At 38.1% G+C, this 24,795-nt stretch overlaps 1 protein-coding gene across 1 annotated transcript; it reads right to left on the reverse strand.

The window, feature by feature from the left end:
- Positions 1 to 10,396: 10,396 nt before the first annotated feature.
- rnaseh2a (ribonuclease H2, subunit A) lies at positions 10,397 to 24,551 on the reverse strand. Its single transcript, XM_080879615.1, has 9 exons — positions 24,454 to 24,551; positions 22,830 to 22,965; positions 22,154 to 22,225; positions 19,040 to 19,166; positions 18,867 to 18,954; positions 17,431 to 17,568; positions 16,805 to 16,892; positions 11,019 to 11,142; positions 10,397 to 10,707 (listed from the first exon to the last, which is right to left on the reverse strand). Exons 2-9 carry the CDS (start codon positions 22,954 to 22,956, stop codon positions 10,545 to 10,547), a joined length of 927 nt encoding a protein of 308 aa, XP_080735741.1. The 5' UTR covers positions 22,957 to 22,965; positions 24,454 to 24,551; the 3' UTR covers positions 10,397 to 10,544.
- Between the last annotated feature and the right edge of the window lie 244 nt (positions 24,552 to 24,795).

The raw sequence follows: 24,795 nt of genomic DNA on the forward strand, positions 1-24,795 counted from the left end.
ATGATACATTTAATTGTTTAATTAAAAAGAACATACAATATACAAAAAAAATAGTTTGTGGGTTCTTTCGCTTACATGTAGTCATGTGAAGCATAAAATATTTACAGCACTCTCTGCAGTCCTGTGAAAAACTACATGCAGCAAGTGTAACTTGCTCAGTCATGTCAGAGGTTTGCTGACATTTCTTTATGGATTGCTCTCTTAAGGTCCCACCACAGCATTTCAAAGAGGTTGATGTATCGACCTTGACGTTGCAGCATCATGATTCTTTCATCTTTTGTTGTAGATTATGCTGCTGTGCTTAGGATCATTGTCCTCTTGCATGACCTAATTTCAGCCAAGCTTTGGCTATCAGACAGATGGCTTCACTGAGGCAACTCAATGACTGCAAGGTCATCACCCCTCCACCTCCACCATCATTGCGCTGATATGCTGTGATCGGTTTCCATGAAACTTGGAGCTGTGCATTAAGTGCAAAGATCTCAATTTTGGTCTCATCTCTCTCACGAACTTGTTGCAGAAGTCTTGTGGTTTGTTTAAATCAGGGTTGGGGGAACTCCAGGCCTCAAGGGCCAGGGTCCTGCAGATTTTAGATGTGTCCTTGATACAACACAGCTGATTTAAATGATTAAATTTCCTCCTCAACAAGACTTGAAGTTCTCCAGAGGCCTGGTAATGAACTAATCATTTGATTCAGGTCTGTTGATCTGAAAACCTGCAGGAAACCGGCCCTTGAGGCCTGGAGTTCCCTACCCCTGGTTAAAATGCAACTTAACTTTACAAACCTTAGCCGTGTTGCCATATTTTTTTTAGAGCAAAGAGGCTTTGTTCTGGCAACCCTTCCAAATGAGCCATACTCATTCAATGTTTTTCTAATACTATTGTCCTGAACTTCAACATTTAACATGCTAAAAGAGGCCAGTACAGTCTGAAATGTTGCTCCTATGCATTTTGTAATTTCTCTAAGCAGTGGAGAATGACCTTGAGGTGAATTTGGTGGGTTGTGTTAACAAACCTCTGAATGCCCCAGACCAGCAAACTGCCAAAACATCTGCTTTTATAGAGGTGCTCACACTTGTTGATGATCAGTTAATAGAGTGCATTTCATTAATAGGACCTCGGTACTACCCACAATTTTAGTTCATATAGAAGCACTACGGGTGTCTTTAGGTTTTTCATAGAGTCCTGGGTAAATGTTATTTTACACGACTGCATATAGACAAAATTTCTGCATCAACTTTGCAAACATCTCAAAATCTTTAATCTCCCAACACTCATCTTACAGCCCAGTCCTCTTTACGTCCTCTCATTGTTCTCTTTTTTTATACTTACTCATTCTTTTTATCCTACAGATCTACCTCCTTATTCATTTCCTTACAGCCCGTACAGCTCCCACCTTCTCCTCATTGCCAGCAGTGTCTGTGTATAAGTGGGTCACAGACTACAGCTGTGCTAAAAGCCTAGTCTAGAAAGTGAGTGTCTTTAAATAAAACACCATACGATCTGCAGTCTCGGGGGTGCCTCATCATACATACATAAACCTACCAAAATAAAGAGAAGGGGGAACGACTTCAAGAAAAACAGAAAAGAGATACTGTGTGCATCTTGGTTACCTAAAGTGGACCCTGTCTCTAAAAAAATAGAACAATTCCAACAATATTCAGAGCCACGCCAAATATTGTGCACCAAATTACTGTGAAAACTGAGCTAGGTGGGTAGAAGATGAACTGAAGTTATGTGCAGATTTATAAAATAATTGGCACTTAAATCAGCCCATTACAGAAGGATATAGGAAGTAAGAAGGTATAAAGTTAATAATAATAAAACATTATTTCAATAATTCTTTGTTTTAGTACAATTTTAGAAAGCAGCACCATGCAATAATTTGGGCAACCAATGAGATTCGAGCGTTCGCATAGCCCATAAAACTAATAAAAAGACCTTACTGGAGCTTTAGTGTTCACAATCATCTCTAGGGAGGGTGAGGTGATGCGAATCTGAAAACATTTTAAATACTACTTATTAATATTTTATTAATACGCCTAAGCAGCTTCCCAGCACTCTAAGAAGTAAAAGAACTGAAGCCAACAAAGCAGACAAAGGCTAAAGGAAGATAGAAAAGTGTTTTCAGAGAGGTGTTTGCTCAGGTTAAGGTCAAGTTGACACCTGGAAGACAAATGAAACTTCGTGAGAGAGATTACAACAAGAAGGACTTGTAAAAGGACCCCTCCTTAGGAATGCAACAAAATGCAAATCGAAAACCTTCAGCAGACTGGAGCGTTGGCGTACTCGTCTACAACACATTCACAGCTGTGACCTTACTGGAAGAGTCTCCTGTGTCCTCACCATAAAATTCAGTACCTAGATCTTGCAAAACAACTTCTAAAGAAGCCTAAATCATTTTGGAACAAGCTTTTTAGCAGTGACACGCAAAATTCTTCCTGCTGGAAGTAAGAGAGCGAATCAAGCAGCTTGGTCTCCAAAACAAGAACATTTCACTGGTGGGGGAACCTTGATTTAGTTAAACCTCTAAATTCTAACGTCACCCAGTCTGTAAAAAAGCTAAAGAGCACAAGAGGGTGGCTTATACCACAGAGAAGTAATTCTAAACAGACCATAACACACTCCGTAACAGAGTACTTCAACAAACACAATCTTAAGATTTAGTGATCTGCTTCACAGTCCTCAGACATAAACATCACCAAAAAAGAAGCGCTTTTAGGACAACTACACAGTCTCTCACATGTGGAAGAGTTTAGCAGCAACAAAGCAGAAATATCTCCTAAACAGGAACAGAAGGGTGCTTCAAAAAGCCATCACTTACCCTGACATTTTCCAAAGAAGATACTACTAAGCACTGATCACGCAGGGCTCCCAAAGTTTTTTTAAAACTGCAAAAGACGGACATAAAAAAGTAATCCTGCTTAAAATGTTAATGAAGTGTGTCATCTTTAACATCTGTAACTGGAAATCAGGTCATCTTTTACTCGTTTAGCTGAAAGAATAGCAGTACAGATTTCTTTACTATTGTTATTGCCTCCACCATTGTGTTATGCACCAGGTGGATTGGTCTGCACCTTGCTGTAACCCCTCTGTATTTCTGTTTATGTAGACTCTGACCATGATGTGCCTCCTTGAGAGTATTCTGTTGTGAAGCCGTTTTTCTTAACTATGGAAATAATGATAATAATAATTTAATAATTCTTTTTATTTTTCTTCCATCCCCTTTGAGGTGCTTTCATGTTTCTGAGCTGACCAGAGTGTTTATTTTAAGTCATTCTTTTTCTGATTTGGACACTCCTGTCAGTTTTACTCTCTCTGAATCATTTATTTTGTTTATTTCAGCCTAACGATGGCCTCTTTCAGTTACATCAACATTTCTTTGGACCTCATACTGAGAGTTCAAGTGAAAAAACATCCTGTTGATCCTTTTGTTAATCATCTAATACCGTTTAGCAAATTGAAATTACACTTAAACTACCGTATTGGGTAAACCTGGGAAATACAGTGCAATTCAATACAACTCTGCTATAACTTTAATGAACTATTTATTTTTCACTTGTTGCTGAGATCATCAAAAAGGTAAAAATCTTGTTTGCTATTGAGGCCATAATGGGTGAGTGTGGTTTACTGGATTTTGGGTTGCCCTAAAAATTGCAAAATAGCAGCAAAGTATTAGGAACACTTTTAATTCCCTTTAGTGCATGGCCTAAATGATAAACATGAAAATAAAAAGATCACTTTTTGATTTTATCATGGCCAATCTGTTGTATTGACTTCACGGGTGTATCTTATAAAGTAACTGGTGAGTTGATGTCAGGGTCATAACCTCTTTCTCTTCACAGAAAACATCTCTCTTTCATAGATGTGCAGAAGCTTACAGTCCAGATACCAGTGTGGGGCAACAGAGACACCATGTGGACAGGATCGGCTAGTTCAAGCAAAACTAGCTGGCCTATGGTGAAAAGGCCAAGTGAAATGTTAGGCCTCTTGAGACAGCCCCACAGAAAATAATTTATCTGAATTTTAAGACGAGCGGTGTCTGTGGAGGTTCAGCAAAGCACAGCAGGAGTTCATACTGCTGACCCACAGAGAAGAAGCAGCTTGAGATCAAACTACGTTCAAGGCTGTGGGAATACATACCAGTGACCTTTAGCAAATACAAAATGACGCCCATATGAATATAAATTAAAAATAAAGCAGTGTCTTATCTGCTGAATTGTCTTTAAATCTTTAGGCAGAAGAAGGCAAACATGAAATGTCAGGCAGACGTTTCTGCAGTTTAATGAAGAAATCCTCAAAGGTCACTTGACACAGATGATGGTATTTACGAAACATTTAGCCATCTGATATTTTTTAATAAGATGGTGCAGACTGTCTTTGATATTAAATAAAACAAAATCAGTAACATTATCTTGACTGTTTAAATACAACATTGCATCGAGCAGCTTTTTGCATCACATTGAAAATGTGAAATCACAAAAGAGATTTGTTTTGAAGGGCAACCCTTTTTTAATCACAAATTGAAATTCACATTGTTGATATTTTTGTGGAAATGTCAACAATGTGAACGGCCTCCTTCACATTTCTCTTAATTACAGCACAGTTTTTCATGCCATAGCAACAGATCTTTCATTCTGAAGATACTGCAAGTGATAACCTTATTACGTAAATGTTGCTTGGATGCTTACAGTGAAAAGAAAGTACGCCCAATACTAAGTCTTTACATATCCATCCATCCACCCATCACCTTACATCACCTGATTTAAACACAACCTCAGATGAACAGAACCTAAGCATATTACACTGTGTTATTATTTATTTAATTTGAATTTTGGCAGCAAAATCTTCCCATGACCGGAGGTCCTCCAAGGTCAGACTGTGCAATACTCAGATAAACTGCAATAAAACAAGAGTTAGAATATTAAATTTCATGAAAGTACAATTAGAAAAACACCGAACATGCATGGCTTGTTTGGCAGGGTGAGGGCATCTGTCAATTAAAGCTTGGACCAAATTGGATCATACAACAGGACAATGATCCAGCACATATACAACAGAATGGCAAGAACCCAGTCAAAGTCCAGACCTCAACCTGACTGAAAGGCTATGATAGGAATGTGCATGAACAACTGAGCACAAACCTCAAGGAAATGAAGCAACACTGTAAAGAAGTGTGGGCCAATCACGAATCATGGAGTGATTCACATTGTTTCTGCCTTTTGGCTTAGCTTTCGTTAAATAATGACTAGGGCTGCCACAAACGATTATTTTGATAGTCGACTAGTCACCGATTATTTATGCGATTAGTCGACTAATCAGATCATCATCCACTGGACGTAAAACTACAGCTTATTGCACCAGCAGCATCTGCTCTTATATAACTATCATTAGCTTACAGCTTTAAGCTTTTAAGGTGCTAACTAAAAATAAAGACAAGATGATAGTTTATTCAATTTTAATGAAATTTGCAGATTGTTTCGGTAAAGTTTAATAAACTCCTTGCTATCTAAAATATAACAGGACACCGGAGTATATTCTCCAGCATCTCACACTTCTGATAATCAGCTGTCTGCTTGACGTTTATTCAGCTGTGTAAAAACTATAACTTTAATCTCAGCCAAACCGATTTACTCAGGAACAAATAAAATACTAAAAAAAAAGCCAAACAATAACATTTTTAATTTATCTAAGTGACTCATATATATTTAACCTGAGTAGCGAAAGACGGCGGTGGGTTTGAAAACGATTTGCGGGGAGTCCGGTGTTCTCACGGCGCTAGTGAGCCTAGCCCCCGGCTCGCTAACGAGCTAGTGGGTAACAGATGTCTCTGCCGCCATTGTTGGAAACTAAGCTGGGCCGCGCTATGAATTCTGGGACACAGCTGCTTCTTCTTCTTCGGGGTTTAACGGCAGCTGGCATCCTTGTACATGCTGTGCTGCCATCTTCTGTTTCAGTCCGTTATTACACTCTTAAATCCTGCTATTATTCCTGCGTCTTTTGCGATCTTACAAAGCTTCAAACGACACGTCGACTATTAAATCAGTCGTCGACGATTTTGATAGTCGACGCAATCGTGACTAGTCGACAAATCGTGGCAGCCCTAATAATGACACAGTGTAATATGTCATGTGTTGCTGTTCATCTGGGGTTGCATTAAATAATTTCAGAACCTGGTATTATGCCCTAGTATGTAAAACCTTAGGACTGAAGGAGGGTGCTCTTATTCACATGACTTTAGGTCATGCATCTCTATTACAGACCTTGTTAAGTTCAGTCTGACATTTAACGGGTCAGAGAGCAGCAGAAGGAGTGTTTGAGTTGTGATTAGTTACATAAATAATTCCTATTTTTGGACAAAATTATGCAGCGTGATTTTCTTGTCTCACACAACTACAACAGCTCCACCACCAGAGATTAATTCATGAAAGCTTTCTGTGCTAGTAGTGGAAAAAAACCAGTGCAATCCAATTAAACAATTAAAGAGATGAACTAAAGAAACTAGGACTACGCGTAATGACAGATTTAGAGACCTGCTGACCCCTTGTGCCTGGGTCAAGACAGGATATGTTCCTCAGTGCCAAAAGCCAGCTCAAATTAAAGCTGGCTGTACAGTCTGACCTTTGGTGGAAGCTTTTTCTTACGTCTCAGTGAATTCAGAAATTACTTTTTTACACGTACAGTTCACTGTATGCTGTATATATGTATATTTCACTCATGATCAATGATATCAGTTCAATCACAAACTAAATATGTTAATAGCGTTAGGAATTCTAAACAAGTAATGTGGCATAAACAAAAATGATTGGGAGTAAAATAATACATTTGGGCCCAATTATCAGTGTACTGTTTAATGCATACAATGTTGAAAAATAGTTTAAAAATCCCCTCAGAAAAATCTTTCCTGATTTGTTTCAGCAAAAGTCCAGGACAAAATCCACAAAAGTCCTTTCAGCGTCACTGAGTGTAATAAAATGTAAGAGTATTTGCGATATAAATCATATAGAAAACGAAGAAAGATGAAAAATTATGTTGGCTGTGGAGCATTTCATTAACACGCTGGGGTTAAATGAGAACAGATTATTTAAAATGTATCAACATTGAGTGATACTTATAGCTAATATAAAATATATAAAATATTTGGAAAATGTATTTACAGAATGTTAATTATAACTTTTAGGTTGATGTGTGTACGATACGTACACACATCAACCTAAAAGTTATAATTAACATTCTGTAAATACATTTTCCAAATATTTTATATATTTTATAAAATATAGTTTCCTAAGCTGATGTACTCTTGCCTGCAAATCAGCCTGGATCTTCCCCTGATCCTTTTCAGTCAACAGCTCAGCCTTCTTAACGAAGGGGGCAGACGTTACGTGGTCGGGAAAAAAAACAAAACACAACAGTCCTCTTTGACGGTCCTCAGTGACTCACAAAATGTTTGTAGGTTCTGGTCTGCTTCACCTCATGTCTTCTTTTCTTTCTTTTTACTTTTTGAATATCGGCCTTACTTTATCAGGTTTAGCTTTTCATATTTATTTCTCTGACTTGAATTAAATATTAAATGTGGAACGTATTTAAAGTTGGATTTAAAAATCAAAAGAAATATTTGGAGGGTAAGGTGGTATAGTTTCTTTTTGTTTTGTCATAAAATGTTAAGCACACCTGTTCAACTGCTCGTAAATGAAAATATCTAAACAGCCAAACACATGGCAGTAACTCACTGGCATGCAGACATGGTCAAAATGATTTGCTTAAGTTCAAACTAAGCATCAGAATGGGAGAAAAAAATTTGATCAAATGTTTCTGAATGTGCATCTGTATTGGTGTTGGTGCCAAATGGGGTGGTATGATTATTTCAAAAACAGTTTATCTACTGGGATTTTGTCCCACAATGATCTCCAGTTTACATGCTATAATCTGAAAAAGAGAGAGGCAGTTCTCTGCCTTGCTGATGTCAGAGATCAGAAAATGGCCAGACTGCCGCAACCTGATAGGCAGGGAACAAAAGCTCAAATAACCACTTGTTACAGCTGAGATCAACAGTAGAGCATCTCTAAATGCAAAACACATCAAACTTCGAATACATGGGCTACAGCAGCAGAAGACCGTACTGTCACTCCCGTCAGCACAGAACGGGACACTTAGACTACAACTCGCAGAGTCTCAATGAAACTGGGCAACAGAAGATTTCGAAACATTCTGCTAGGGCTGATATTCTGCTCCCTTATTGGGGGTTCAGGTTCAAAGTGGTAGTGCAATGGTGTGGGGGATATTTTCTTGCCACACTTTGGGCTCCTAAATGCCAAAAAGGCCACAGCCTGTCTGACTACTATTACTGACAATGTCCATGACCACAGTGCATCCATCTTCTCATGGCTGTTTCCAGCAGGAAGACACTCCATGTCACAAAGCTCACATCATCTCAAACTGGTTTCCTTAACATCACAATGAGTTCACTGTACTCAACTGAACTTCAGTCACCAGATATCACCTCTGGCATGTTGTGAAACACAAAGATTTGCATCATGAATGAGAAACCAATTGGTAGCAATCACGTAATGCTATCACAATCCATGATACGTTCAGCATCTTGTTCAATCTGTGCCATGAGGAATTAAGGTAGTTCTACCAAGTATACCTAACAAAGTGGCCGATAACTGTATGTTTACAAAGTGCAAGATTGTATTCCATATATAACGCTGCCTATTCACTATGGAACAAAGACAGGATGATCTAATAGAATTACATTGCGCAGTCCTAAGCTGAAATAGATCTGCATTAGTCATATCTACACATGGGCCAACCGCTAACTAATCCCATTGACGCAACAGGACATTGAGCTCCTCAAAGGACTTAAGAGGAGTCTGGGGAAGTTATAAATGACCATAGAAGAAGGATCAAGAAAGGAATCAGCAGCACAGAGTGATTCAGACAGCTCCAGCTGAGGCTACAGCAGCCAACTTGCCTTGGAATTCAGCTTTCTGACATCTGACTACCTTCCACAACCATGGAGCCAGTGGCACAGACAATGACTGCCACGACAGCCTTTGACAGAGAAACTTTCCCCAGGAGAGCTCTGAGAGCAGCCCCCAGAGGAGCCTCATCTCACTTTGTGGGGAGCTCTATCATCATCCTTTCCTCATTTGCCGTCTCCAGCTTAGCTATGAACTGCGGGAAGAGGATCCAGGAGTCCAGAAACAAACCCAACAGCAACTAGCAAGGTGGAGAAATGGATTTCCCTCCATAGCCAACAGCTAGGCTAACCTAGCCAGAATCTATTTTCATATTCATATGACGGGAGCTGGAACTCCTAGCCAGCTGCCTTTCATCATCCTGTAGTAAAATGTGATGCATCATAACGTGTCCTGGAGAAAAGGCCTAGAAGAGGATGAAGCGTGGGACAGATCCGGAAAAAGAATGGCTGCGATTTCTGGAATATAAACATTTGAAGGTCATCTCAAAATTCAGCTGTGCTCTCTAAATGCACATTGTTGTATTGATACAGATTACAGAGTGGGCTTTAAAGAAGAGAAATATATGCAGTAATACCATCAAACCTCATCCTACTTCTACCTCATATCTGTTGCATGTAACACTGAAGACAACAGAAGCTAAACATGATTAAGTTCCAAATATCCACCCCTCGGTTGTGATAAAAATGTACCATTTTATTTTTGAGATGCTTAGCAGAAGTTTTTGTAACATGTTGTTTTATGTTGTTTCTGTTCTTGGCAACCTGTCTGTTAGGACTGATGACTCAAGGAAAACCTGGACTGTCATTTTTATTTAGTCATAATATATCAAAAGATACCGTCTCCCTACAAGAGCTGGATACAGAATCACTCAGTGTATTATCACGTGAAATGCAACGACAACAACTACCAACTGCTGTGAAGTATTTAAAGATTGTATTAAGATACTTAGAACTGTACATTTTTCTTTGAAATTACTAATTTACAGAATTAAAGGCTGTTTTATTGTGACAATATTTATGTTGCTTTTTTGTTAAAATTAAAGACGCTTGTTTTAAGTAGCGCTGTGTTTTATTCTCAACTAAAAGCTACAATCTGAAGAAAACTGTGCAGAGTATGAAGTGTGTTCCAAATCTGCAATGGACCACTTCCATCGGTTTTTACTGAAAGTATACAGAATTAATAAGTTGTTTAGATTTGCGATGAAGCTGAAGATTTCACTGATGTCAGACTTCGATGAATAATTTGTTCTTCTTGTGTTGCCAACTCGAATAGTAGTTGCTGCATTCTGTTGATGCTTTTCATTCATTTTACCAATGGAGGGCAGTATTGGCATTACAGACTGCAACGCAATCCAGCAATGAACCCACCTTCGTTCTTGATGTATGGTACAGAATGCAGAACACACTTTAAAACATATTTAAACAACATCTTTATATATAAAAACAGTTACAAACAAGACAAATACAGACAGATGACTGAAGTTTGCATCTGTGTTACAAAAAAAGTCCCACAATGCATTTATGACTTCCAGGATGTATGTGAAGGCCCTCTAACGTGTCTTTAGAGTGTGTTGAGGCTCTTCAGCCTCCGCTCAGTGAAGAAGCGGTGTGCCTGGTGGGTTGCATTTTGGTCGTTACCTCCAGCTGATACACTGAAGTAGGACAACATTGACTTGTTGCTCTGCCTCTGCGCTGCCTTCTCGCCATCCTCTTCATCATCGTCCCTGAGAAAAGATTTACGAGGACAAAGATTGTTTTTTAAACTCAGTGCCAACTACTGGTCTCCTAAGGTCAAGCGATTAGCACAGAGATTAAGTGTAACCTGTGATCTTGCAAGTATTCTTATCTAACAGACACACTGAAAAACAAAGTATTTTGCAAATACACTATGAGAAATTGGTATCAGCCAGATCTGTGCTCACAAATAGCAGAAACAGTATAAGAGCAGAATCACAGAAGGACAGATGCTCCTTTAATTGAGGATTTCATAACCAAAGTAGGACTTTGATCAGAATAGAGTTTGAAGGCTCTTTACCAATGCACATTAACCGCTTTGCTGTCCATTAGGGTTTGGGCAGTGCTCCAGCTAAATCGAACAAACTGAGGGTAGCCAAATACTGGGTCGAGGTACTTCAGCAGCCACGCTTTCGTCTTGGGATCTGGAAACAAAGAAAAGAGTGGGACTCAGTGCTAGTTTTTCTACAAAACTTTTACATGCAAATAAAATTATTTTAGCATAACAGTCTTAAGTAGGCAGCATTAAATTCAACAAGTGAAATGTTATTTCAAACTGTTAATCCCAACAATGTCCGTCGCTAATGAAAACAGTGTCCCTTTGATGTAAATTGTAATGTGATATACTTCCGGTTACTTGTGTAACCCCGGTTCTCAGAATAGCATGAGTGAGATGTCTCACTATGGGATGGGCCTGACTTCATCATCAGATCTTAATCCACCGCTTAAATCATATGGTCGGGATATCTGGATCTGTCCTAAAGTGGTTCACCTTATTTCTTGTGGATAGAGCACTTTTAGTTTCAGTGGGAAACTTCTGGTCAGATATAGCTAAATTTTCACGTGGAGTCCCTCAAGGATCGGTTTTAAGCCCCTTGTTATTTTCATTATATATTCTTCCTTTAGGCCATATAATCAGCGGTTTCAAATTTTTTTCCTACCATCTGTATGCAGACGATATCCAATGATACATCTCCTTTAAACCTTGGGAATTAGACAAATTATCCCTCTAATGGGCTGTCTAAGGAAATTAATGGTTGGATGACAAACAATTTTTTGCAGTTGAACGCAGACAAGACTGAGCATTTAATTCTTGCCCCAGAGAGTATCAAGCCCCAAATTAGTCAAAGTCTGGGTTCTTTCTAATCCTTGATTAAAGCTACTGCTCCGAATCTTGGGATAATTTTTGATCACTCTCTGTCTTTTGACAGAGATCAGATCAAGTCTATGACCTGCTCCTGCTTTTTTCATTTAACCATTTAAGACCTACCATAGAACCAAGTCCGCCAGAGCTTATATCATATTTTTACATGCTGTGGAGCCATTTTTGGGAGCATTTCAAGTTGCTATACATCAATACAACCATTATAGCCCAGATTTTAATAATATGTATTCATTAAGTGCATAGTAATTACATAAATTGCAAAAAAGTGCAATAAACTACAAAAAAATTGAAAATCGTTTTTGCTTTTTTAACATATATTTGTAGTTAGAGAAATTTAAGAGGCTTATCCCTCAAAACTGTAAATACAAAAAAGTTGCACAAAATAGTTTCCCACCACAGGAAATTTATTTTGAGTGTCTTCATAGTTTTATTTTTGAAATACACCAATTTTTATACACTGCAGGAAAAACGAAAATAAATATTATACTGCAAATTTGCAAAAAAGCAGCATATGCATCAAAATAAACTATTTCCAGCAGTGCAATATGAGTACTAAGCATCCCAGAAACGACACAGAAAGTCATAAAGTCAAAGATAACTTTTAAAAAGACGAGTATAGGCCCTGAGGCCCTGATAGTAAAAAAGACTACATTTCCGCGAAAATGACGTCACTTCCGGTTTCGGGCAGGTAATGGCGGAAATGCAAAAGTTCGCGCTGACGTCTATTCCAACGTAGGAAGTGTTATGACCAGCTGATTGGATCGGTAAAGCGTGTTTCTGGAATATTATGTTTTTGTTCCTGCAAGCGCTTTTTATGCAGTTTTTGCAAAGCTTTATGTGGAAGGAAACCGTGACCTAGGACAAGCTGATGGCATAAGATGTAAGTACAACTCCTCCGGTTTCATATGCAAAAAAATTTTTGCGCTAGCTTACGTGGTTGCAGTGCTACCGGGATTTAAAAATAGTTACGCAAAACAGAGCGTGCCCGCTCCGATCGGCTGTAAAGGGTTAAGAAATATTGCTAAACTTAGGACTATTGTCTCCAAAGGTGAAATGGAGATGCTTGTCCATGCCTTCATCTCCTCCCGGTTAGACTATTGTAACCCACTCTTTTCCTGTCTGTCTAAGGCCTCCTTAAATCACTTTCAAAAATGCTGCAGCACAGTAATAAATTCTCCTATATCACTCCCATGTTAAAATCCTTGCACTAGCACTAACTAGGGCTGGGCCATATTATACCGTTCACGGTAATACCGGTATAATGTTAGGCAACGATAGGAAAATGAAATATCGCGATAGAATATGAGTAAAACGCGCATGCGCAGTGCCTTTGTTTTCATACGCACATGGCCGATTGTTGAGTGAAACAGATGAACCAGAACTGGTTTGTAAAAATGGTGCAACTTCAGTGATGTGGAACTGGTTTGGTGTTTGTCGGCCGTCGTTATTGTCGTATTTGTCGGACTAAGATGCTCTTAAATCTGGGAGTAATCTGGGTCCTAAACTCCGTACGCTTCAGGTCAAACGAACACCGCAGCATCACTGAGAGTTAAAAACTGTCTAAATTCTTTCATCTTTAATAAAACGATCAGCATTGCGGCTTTACCAGGTGTAACTATGAAGTTTAACTTCCAGGCATCCATGAAAACAAAAGTTATTATATTTAACGGAGTTAGAAGTTAGCAGGAAGCTAGCGGAAGTTAGCTCGCTAGTTACCTAAGCATGATATAGCATGTTCTGACTGAGAGATTTCTGAAAAAATTCAAACGTACAGCTCTGCTATCACTTCCAACATAAATGAAGACAGGAAACTAAACAGCAGTGACGTTTGTAGGGTTACTGTAGTTGGGCTAGCTGGTATATAATGATGTGCTACGTGATCGCTAGCGACACAGCTATGTTAGCATAATATAAACAGTGAAGCTGGAGGACGAACGCTAACACTTTTCCACTTATAAAAGTTAACGTGAAGGTTCCTCATAGTTAGAGACAAATGCAAGCGCATGGCAGGATGCTGTAAACGGACCAAACTTCAGTCAGGAGAACAACTGAGATAATCCATCCACAATACCAGGTTAGTCATTAATATACTGCAACAACATGGGAATAGAGCAGCTGCCAGAGAATTCAACATTAATGAATCAATGGTACAGAAGTGGAGGAAGCAAGAAGAATGAGTTTAATAAAGTTTGATTTATCTGACTGCTTTGTTTCGCTTAATGTGCCTTATAATCCTGTGCACCTTATGGTCTGAAAAATACGTACTTACGTTTAATAATACGTTTAATACGTTTAATACGTTTAATGTTACAAAGCACCTCTTTTTAACTTCAGTGGATATTATACATGGTTATGCTCAGGATATGTCAGCCCATTTCTACTGGAAATGCCTTTTGGTTAAACTTTCAGCAAGGAATTTGCATTTGCACTGTTACGTTTTTATAAAGCTTTAATGTACATAAAAACCAGCTTCTTGTTTAAGTGAAAATAAATGGAAGGTTGTCTTTTTGCGCTAGTAATGTTGTGGAGTTGTATTTTGTCTCGCATCAACTATATCGTCAGATATATCGTTATCGCAAATTTTCAAATATATATCGTGATAAATATTTTTGGCCATATCGCCCTGCTCTAGCACTAACTATGTGATATGCTTTTATACTTCCTTAATATTGTTATATTGTTTTGTTCAGTATGCTTTTATATTCCCATGTGAAGCACTTTGCAATAGCTTCTTGTCTTAAAAAAGTGCTATATAAATACATTTTACTTACTACTTAACTTCAGCTCCCAGGATGAAGTTGAGAGTGCTGCCTCTCTCTCTCTCTCTCAGAGAGAGAGAAGGAGCGGTGTCTCGCCCACCCTGCGTGTCCTAAACACTTGTGTTATGGGGACATCTAGTTGCAGAATATGGTTGTAACACCTAGATAACACTAGCACGCGTAGGGTGTCAAGCTTCTTACAGCATCGGCTATAGCAGTGTTTCCCAACCACTGTGCTGCAGCACATAGGTGTGCCGTGGAAGAATATCTGGTTCGACCTGATTAGTACTCTAAGCAACCGGCATGAGTAACGGGCAGAACAATTACATTGTCTTCCACTAGAGGGCAGTACAACTACATGCTTTGATTAAATGAGTTGCTAACTGCCAGGGAAACAGAAGACAACGAAAAAATTACATAATACCGGTAGTCATGCTTTGAGACAATGCAGTGTGTAACAGCAATCGATAAACATTTGAAAAGAAAAAGTAGTCAATTTAACCTGGGTCCTGTTCAGAGCCAGATGAAGGCCCTAACATGCAAAAAAGGTAAACTGGGGACAAACGAGCCCATTCCGCTATACCTGATGCACGGGGAAAAATGATCAATATGTCTTATGTGACATTTTTGTTTGGTGGTGTGCCATGTGATTTTTATAATATGAAATATGTACTGTGGCTCCAAAAGGTTGGGAAATCCTGGGTTATAGCATGGTTACTGAGGTGGGCAGCAGTGCCCTCTTGAGGCAGCAGTGCCATAGTGTTGTTTATTGACTTTTTGAGCGCTCTAGACAAACCCCAGTGCCACGGATTGGTACCAGTCCGTGAGTCGTTTGGTACCGGGCTGCGAGAGTTGAGGCTCGGGTGTAGAATTTATGGTTTACAGGATTTTTAAAACCGTTAACTCGTTTTCCCTGGGTTTTTTCCCGTGTTGTAGTCGAGTGTCTTATTTTGTTATTTTGAAAGAAATATTTACGCATCACCACAGCGACCAGAGAACATTAAGGGGCAGAGAGGAGGATTTTATTCTTAATGTTGATGACGCATTTAAGGAGGACGCTGCTAATAAAGTTACACAATTACACAGTGAATTTGCGTTAATTATTATATTTACAAAATACCACCGTTTTTGCCTTAGTTGTATCATTTTATTTTGCTGTATTTATCCGCGATACGGTCCGTGAAAATATTGTCTGACATTAGACCAGTCCGTGGCGCAAAAAAGGTTGGGGACCACTGCTCTAGACTGTGCCCTCGGCAGTGAGTCTGGACACGGCGGGGGGACATGTTGAGTGTGCCTGTGGGACTTAGAAGTAGCAACAAGCAACATACTCCGCAGACTTGGTGTGCACTTTTACTCTAGATTTTGTCGCCACAGCTAGCCTAAGCAGGTTGAGATATGCTCCAAAGCGAGAAGAGGTGTTTAAATACAAGTTACATAATACTGTAAGCTCTTTAACAAATTTCCCACGCGTGGGACTAATAAAGGTTATCTTATCTTATTTAAGGGTGGGTGGTTCTGTCCAAAGTGGTAGTGGCAATCACCAGCCAATCAGGATTTGTGGAATGAGATAAAAACTTCTGATGAATGAGCTTCTGGGGGAGACGCATCCCATAGTGAAACAGTGAATACAACCATGTATCTTTTCATAAAAAGTGTCAGCATTAAATATATTGTATAATATATAAAGCTGATGCAGAAATTAATTGTAAAAAACAAACAAAAAAAAAAAACCAAAACATTTTCCAAAGAAATGTTTGGGTTTTTTTTTTTTTTTTTTAAATGGCACAAAGGCAGTGATATGTAATAATGTAATAAGTCATATTTTTTCCATTGAGGTTAAAGTAATTCTACACTGTTTATGTGCCATGTTTAAGTTCAAATTTTCACTGTGTGGCCCACCCCAGCTTTAACAGCTACACTAAGGTATATTAAGTGCATTTAATTTAAAGTTAACTAGTTAACTAGGTTAATATGACTTATCATTTATGGTCAGTGTAAAATGTTTGTACCCACACTCACAGCAACATTTCAGAAGTTTGCTCTACTTTATTGTTCCACAGCACTAACTTTACATACTTTTACTTAAGCAAAACAAACTTTTAGTTTAAAATAAAACATGTTATTGCGGATGGATAATAACATATGTGCATGGTTTCCTACCATTAGGGTACCCTGAGCCATAGTCTGTATCCACCTCTCCCAAGTCCTCTGTAAAGTTCCAGCCTTTCACGACACGATCCCTAGCAACCTGCAAACCAAAAAATAGCACCAGAAAACTCTTTAAGAGCTGAAAATATGAAATATAAAATATGAATATTCTTTAGTAACAGCAACGGTAGGTCAATAATCGCAAAAGGGAAATTGCTCCTTTTGGTCTGCTGTCTACTGCAGTAAACCAGAAACCATTAAGTGGAGAAAAAAAACATCTCAATGTAAAATGCTGAATATTTGAAGAACCAAAACTCTGTTTTCTACACTAAATAATCGCATAAGATATATCACTAAAAAAATACCATAAAAAGTGTGTAATCCTTACACGAATAAGGACATAATTTTGTATTATTGTTCAAATGCTTCTCTTTAGCCTGATAGTAAAGTTGTGCAAAATCCAATGCACAACTGTTTTGCATTTACTACAGCTTGTAAAAACTACTTGTTTCAATACTTCAATGAAATCTCTGAAGGTAGCTTTACACCCTAGAGATAATAAAGTACCAACCAACTCTAATAGCCAAGGAATTTAAAAACAGAAAAGACTTAAATCCAGCTGAGGACTGATCACTAACCTTTGCACAGATACTGGCTGCACTCACAACTGGAAACAGGGAGTCAGCTTTTGGCCTCACAGTCACTTGAATACCCGGAAACCGCTGAGAGAGTTTATGCTCATACTTGTCCGCTGGGCCAACTGTGTCCACATAAATCTGCACAACACAGAGATAGTAAAAGTTAAGACAGAGGCAAATAATACACAATGAAAAAGTCAGGTTGGATCACTCGGAGCTACAACTTAAAACAGTTAAACAAAAAGGATAATTACTACTTCAAATATAATAAAGCTGCGATAAGACAGCGATTTATTATATTTTGGTTTTTATTTGACGATACAGTAGATCAGACCTGGGATGTACGGTTCTAGACCACCTGTAGCGGAGGTCATTGGTGGACTGTTCTGCACTAATATGCCCACTAACATGAGGGGGAAAAAAGAAGCATTGAGGAATGTGTCTATCTCAAGGCAAACAGTAACAAGACAGATAGAATTTGCAGGAAGTATGGAGTTTCCATTGAAAAACAAAGCAGACAACTCTGTTTTCTGATTGAACTTTGTCTCCTTGGCTCCATAATAGCTATAAAGTCTGCAACACATTTTTCGACGTTGGAAAACAAAAAGGTTTGAGGTCAGTGAAAGTTAGGAAACTGCAAGCTTGGATAGGCTGTAATGGAATAAATTGCAGGTGTAATGGCAGGTATTATAACAAAACAAAAAGTCTGACTTTTGAAGCAGATGCAAGATAAAGTGTCTGAATGGTGACAGAGGCTACCACACAGCTGCATGTGGCTCATTCATGGGCAAGAGTTTGGGACCTGAGAGCAGAAATATAAAATTGTTTTTTAAGAAGAAAGGCAAGCACATCCAGAGCTCTAAGGTCCATAAGGCATAATGCATCTCAGGTATTAAACCCAACTTGAATTTACTTGTTCAAGCCCAAAAAAGATTCTCTCATTGAAAAAGAAAAAAAGAACTTAAAAACTGCAGATAAAGTAATTAAAACTATAACCAAAACAGCAAAAGTGCTTTGTTTAAAATGAAAAGTCTTTGAAATTTTGCAAAAACATGTAACTTTTCTTCTTTAATTTTTGGAAATGTTGATTAAATAGTGATAAAATAATGGTGTTTTTACTAGCTCTATTTCACATTTTCATTGCTTAATTGTAGCATCTTCTCTTACCAGAAACTGTTTATACAGACATCAAGAGAGTTTAAAGAGATTAATACTGAGCACAGTTAAACCCACCTTATTAGTGTGGCTCTCCACAATGCCCCTGCCCTTTAACTGCCCACCCACACAAAAGTGCCCCCTTAGGCTCAAAGGACAGTTTCAAAGCAGATTTAGCTTTTAGGAACATAGAGGAAATATGACCTATACAGGACATTGCGGACCCTATTAAAAGAATAATGTGCACATATTTAAACATTTCATGTAAACTGTTTACCTACCTCTTTAAGCTGTACTCCACTGTCCAAAGCATACTGTACAAGGTCTATTGCTGTATCGTGTGAAAGGGCGTTGAGGTTGTATTTTGTCCTTGAAGGAAAAATACACATTATGTTAGTCTGCATGAATGATGGTAACAAACCTCCAAGTGCATGGCGCTGTATGCGCAAATTACCTCCGTAACATGCAGGTAGAGATGGTGTTTGGCGACAGAATCTGCAGAGCCCACCCAACATAACTCTTAGCTTCATCCAGTTTTTCAAAAAGATTCTCTCTTTCTGCCTCTGTCAGGGTTTTTGAATCTAAAAGAAAAGCAAATAATCACTGAAGACACAATGACAAATTGTATCTTCAAATGTGGAAAGGAAAACACTGGGGGGCTTTTCATGCTCATTTATTTTCTGGTGACATTTTTAGTTACTGAAACAAAGTAAATAATGATTAGCAAGCTTCATACTTTTTAGGGCTGGGCGATATGGCCTAAAATCCATATTGCGGTATAATTTGAAGCACGTGCGGTAACGATATATATCACGATATATTCTTTTCTTCTGTATAACGTATTTTCCACATTATAAGGCACACTTAAAATCCTTTAATTTTCTCAAAAATCAAGAGTGTGCCTTATGTATAAATTCTGGTTGTGCTTACTGACCTCGAACCGACTTTGGCGTGCAGAAATCTGTTAAAAATGTTTTAGTACAACTTTGGTAAGCCGCACAGCTTGATGGATTGTCAGAGCATTACGGCTGCCGTAGTGAGGAGCTTTGCGGAGTAATTTGGGTCCAAAACTCCGTCCACTTCAGGTCCCAAAGTCAAACGAACGCTAGGAGTTAAAAACGGTCTAAATTCTTTCATCTTTAATTAAATCATCAGTGTTGCTGCTTTATCGGGTGTAACAATTAAGTTTTACATCCATGAAAACAGAATTTATTAAATTTAACGGAGTTAGAAGTTAACAGGAAGTTAACTCGCTAGTTTCCACCTAAACATGACATACCATGTTCTTACTGAGAGATTTTTGAAACTAATTAAAACATACAGCTCTGCTACCACTTCCAACATAAATGAAGACAGGAAACTAAACAGCAGTGGCGTTTGCAGGGTTACTGAAGTTGGACTACCTGGTATATAATGTTGTGCTATGTGACTGCTAGCGACACAGCTATGTTAGCATAACATTAGCTAGGGCTGCTCAATTAATCGAATTTTAATCACGATTACAATCTGGGCTTTCAACGATCATTAAAAATGACTGAGCCAATTATTAGCCCCTCCCTCGTGCTTTACTCTCGCGCTGCTCCGTGTGGCAAATCGAGCGCACCTCTCTGCATTTCGAACATGCATCACAACAATTAAGAGGACCCAAGGGAAGCTCGGAAAGCTCGGAAAGCTAAGCAGAAGTTATTTGGAGAGGAGAGTGACTGCCGTTGGTTGAAAAGAGAGGTAAAAAAAAAAAAAACAACTTCAGTGGTGTGGAAACATTATGGGTTTGCGGAGTCAGACGTGGATCAAGTAGACATAGTGTGTAAACTTTGCTACGGTGTCATAGCTGCACCACAGAGCAACACTGCAAAGTTCACTAAACATAGATGTTTACATTTTTCATTTATTTTTTATATTGCAAACATTTGCACTGTTATCAGTATTTGCACACTATTTTATATTATTTTTTAAAGTCATTATTCAACACATTGTTATTGTTAACCCTTTAAATCCCTGTAGAACCAGAACCGCGTAAGCTAGCGCAATAGTTTGTTTTGTATATGAAACCGGAGGAGTTGTACTTACATCTTATGCCATCAGCTTGTCCTCGGTCACGGTTTCTTTCCACATACAGCTTTGCAAAAATTGCATAAAAAGCCTTGCAGGAATAAAAACATAATATTCCAGAAACACGCTTTGCCAATCCGATCAGCTGTTCGTAACACTTCCCACAATGAAAAAGACGTCAACGCGAACTATCGCATGTCCGCCATTTCCTGTCCGAAACCGGAAGTGACGTCATTTTTACGGAAAATTTAGTTTTTTACTTGTAGGCCTTAAAAGCCTATACTGGTGTTTTTATAAGTCATGTTTGACTTTTCTGAATAGTTGCTGGGATACTTAGAACTCGAATTGCACTGCTGGAAATAGTTTATTTTGATGCAACTGCTGTTTTCTTTGCAAATTTGCATCATAGGATTGTTTTTTGTTTTTCCTGCAGTATATAAAAATTGCTGTATCTCCAAAATAAAACTATGAAGACACTCAAAATAAATTTCCTGTGGTGGGAAACTATCTTTTGCAACTTTTTTGTATTTAAAGTTTTGAGGGATAAGCCTCTTAAATTTCCCCAAGTAGAAATATATGTAAAAAAAACAAAAACGATTTTCAATTTTTTTGTAGTTTATTGCACTTTTTTGTAATTAAAGTAGTTAATATGGACTTAATGCATACATATTATTAAAATATGGGCTATAACAGTTGTATTGATGTATAGCAACTTGAAATGCTCCCAAAAATGGCACTGCAGCATGTAAAAAAATAATAATATAAGCTCTGGCCGACTTGGTTCTATGGTAGGTCTTAAAGGGTTAAATAAATATCGTCAAATAATCGAGATTTCAATTTCAGTGAAAATAATCGTGATTATCATTTTTGCCATAATCGAGCAGCCCTAACATTAGCACAGTGAAGCTGGAGGATGAACACCAACTTTTTCCACTCAATAAAAGTTAACGTGAGGGATTCTGGTGGTCAGGGACAAATGCAATCGCATAGCAGGATGCTATACACGGAGCAAACTTCAGTCAGGAGAACAACTGAGATTATTAATCCACAATACGAGGTTAGTTATTAATATACTGCAACAATATGGGAATAGAGCAGCTGCAAGAGAATTCAACATTAATGAATCAATGTTACGGAAATGGAGGAAGCGCAGTTTTTGGCTTTCCCCATATTTCAAAAGTGCTTCATCTCTTTGCTATGACTGTCGCCCGCCATAATTTGCAGATGATAATGGTTTTAGCCGCTGCGATGCTTTCGACCAAAACAGGGGCAGCTTGATGACATCATCAACATGCGCTATCGCGGTAGAGCAGTATAGTCAAAATCTCTATCGTTGGCCAAATTTATATCGTTTCTATCATATATCGTTTATATCGCCCACCCCTACTACTTTTCTTTCTTTTTTTGTTTAATTGTACAGGAGGACAGCAGTGACAATGAGTTTAAAGCATTATATTCAGAAAGACTGCTGCATTTTTCTCCGTTTAAATACAGCAATACAAGCAAACTGGTTTACCTGCTACTTTCAAGTCCTTCAGCTCCTCCTTTCTGGAAAGTGGACAGAAACATATCCCATACACCATCGGCCCTGCATCACAAGTAACATCAAAACTGTTAGATTTCTCTACTAAATGTACATACTAATTCACCCAAAACTCAAATGGCAAATAACAGGAAGACAACAAACATCAATATCAGCTCATAGCTACATGGTTGGCTCCTATCAACAAATAACATGGCATTTACCAAAGATTAAGTAACTATCTTGTGTCAAATATTTCCACTGCCTTAATGTTTAAGGACAGTGAGATGATCAGAAAATCTGTTGGTTTTTAACCATTAAAATGTTCTCGTTTTTCTAGCAAAGAAGGGATATTAGAAACAAAAGCATTGGACAAACTGTTCTTTAACACTGGTATTAGACCAGAATTTCACATTCTGTGTATCCAGACCAGTAAACAAAATTATTAAATTTTAAAATAAGTTGTAGGATAAAATTTCTAAACATTTTATGAAGGTTTTTAATTAATGTTCAATTAAAGGCAAAAATTTGCCAAATTTGGCAAACATTTAATTTAGTTAAGTGCAATTTTAACACTATGTTTCAACATAACTTTACATACCTTGCACTCTGTGTTTCAAATATAGAAGAACCTCGAGTGGTTAGCTTAGAGTAAGTAAAAGTCACGTACCCAGCACAGGCCCCCTGCCAGCCTCATCAATGCCAAGACAGCAATCCTCCGTTTTGCAGACTTCAGGGATCTCAGAAACCAGCCGGCAGCTGACGGAGTTGTCATCTTCAAAGGGGCTGAGGTCCATGACTGATGGCTGAAAGAACATGCAACATTAAATTACATTTAAAGTTGACTTTTGTCTCAGTGAGCCACAAAGTAAGGCGTGTATTTATTATTTTACTTACTTTAAACTTCTGTAAGAGATGCCCCTGATAAATACCCTCCAAACTTTAATTAAAAAGACTAAAACCAAATAATTAAATAAATATAAGGATCAAACCCACTACAAAAATAACTGAAGCCTAACTGAAGAGAAAACAAATACTGAAAACTAAAGGAAAAAAATTAATCAGAAAATGTAAAACTTTTTTAAATTAATTTTTTTGAACTCAGAAAAACTGCAACAACACACTTAATACATTTTGCTGAAGAAGCGGCATCATTTAATGCCCTGTTTAGCATCTAAATCAGGTGTGTCAGGGCACACAGTGGGGTGTTAATGTTTCGACAGCATTGACTGACCATACATTTGTGCAAACTTAAATAAAGTGTGCAAAAAAACAAAAACAAAAAAACACGCTTTAGGATCAGGTTAAAAGTTGCAGTGTGTAAAATATCACTGCTAGAAAGACTGCAGTAAACTGAATTTTGTTTTCTTACTCCTCCCTTTTCAAGTCGATATCCTAACTATGGTGGCTGTTGAAGGACAAACAAGTTTTAGTCAGCCAAGAGAAACCAAAAACATTAAATTTAGACTGTAACCCACAAGGGCTGCAGCTGGCTGGCAGGTTTCTACTACTGTTTAAAAAAAATAAAAAATAAAGAGAAAAAGATTTCCACACACTATATTTATGAATATTTTAATATCAATATTTAGCAACAAATCAGGAAAAAACAAAGAAACTGATATGTAAGGTGGGTAAGAAAAACAATGAAATACACAACATTGTTTTTCTTACCTACCTTACAGGAGGAGAAAAAAAGCTCTACCCAGACTGAGCTCCTGACAGGAGAGCAAATGATGATGTGTGAATCTGTGGGTGTGTGTCGGGAGCTTAAAGGGACTTTATGAAGGGAGATGTAAGATCCCACTGTGCGATGGTACTCTAAAAGTCAAATGACAGCAATGTGAGATCCAGCTCTGACTCATTAAGTTATACACATTCAGACACAATGAAACACACACAGACCTACAATCGGACATGGAATAACCACACACAGTTATTCCGTTGTTGGATTACATGATTGTATGACAATTACCTTAAAGAAATTGCTCCTACATTTATTGCATACACAGAGAAAATCGCCACATTTCGGATCCTTACAACTTTAGAGAACGGATATTTTATACGAGGATTTTATCAACGGAAAAGGTGCATTTCAGAAGAAATATGAAATGCTCTGTTATTATCCGTGTGGCTGCTGTGAGCTTAAACGTTAGCTAAATGCTACGCGCCACTCAAACGGACAGTTTTAACCAGCTCGCCCTGGAGATTTGTGCTTAAGTCATTAGTTTAGGCTGCTGGGAGAAAATGCCAAAGTAGCACACATCGTCATAAACGCAAGCAAAGTTTATGCTGACCTGCTCAGATGATGAAAACACCCCAAACTTCACCTGACGAGTACTTCTGTGTGCACCGTGCAGCAGATTTGGCGCCCCTGGATTGACGTCATCATCGGTTCTTCTTCTCTTGTGTTTGATGGCAGTTCTAATTCTCTAGAGTTGTATTACTGCCACCCCCAGTTTTTTAGTCAATGATTTCAGTCTTTTCTTCCCCCGTACCGATTCCCTTTAGAGGGCCGCAAGTTCCAAAATTAGTTAAATAAATACATTATTAAATAATCAAATAAAAGTTTAATTAATTAATTAAATAATATTAAATTATAAATTATAAATAAGTAATGTATCAAATGTTTTAAATGA

Source organism: Rhamphochromis sp. 'chilingali', assembly GCF_963969265.1.
Source record: "Rhamphochromis sp. 'chilingali' genome assembly, chromosome: 4".
Taxonomy (NCBI): Eukaryota; Metazoa; Chordata; class Actinopteri; order Cichliformes; family Cichlidae; genus Rhamphochromis; species Rhamphochromis sp. 'chilingali'.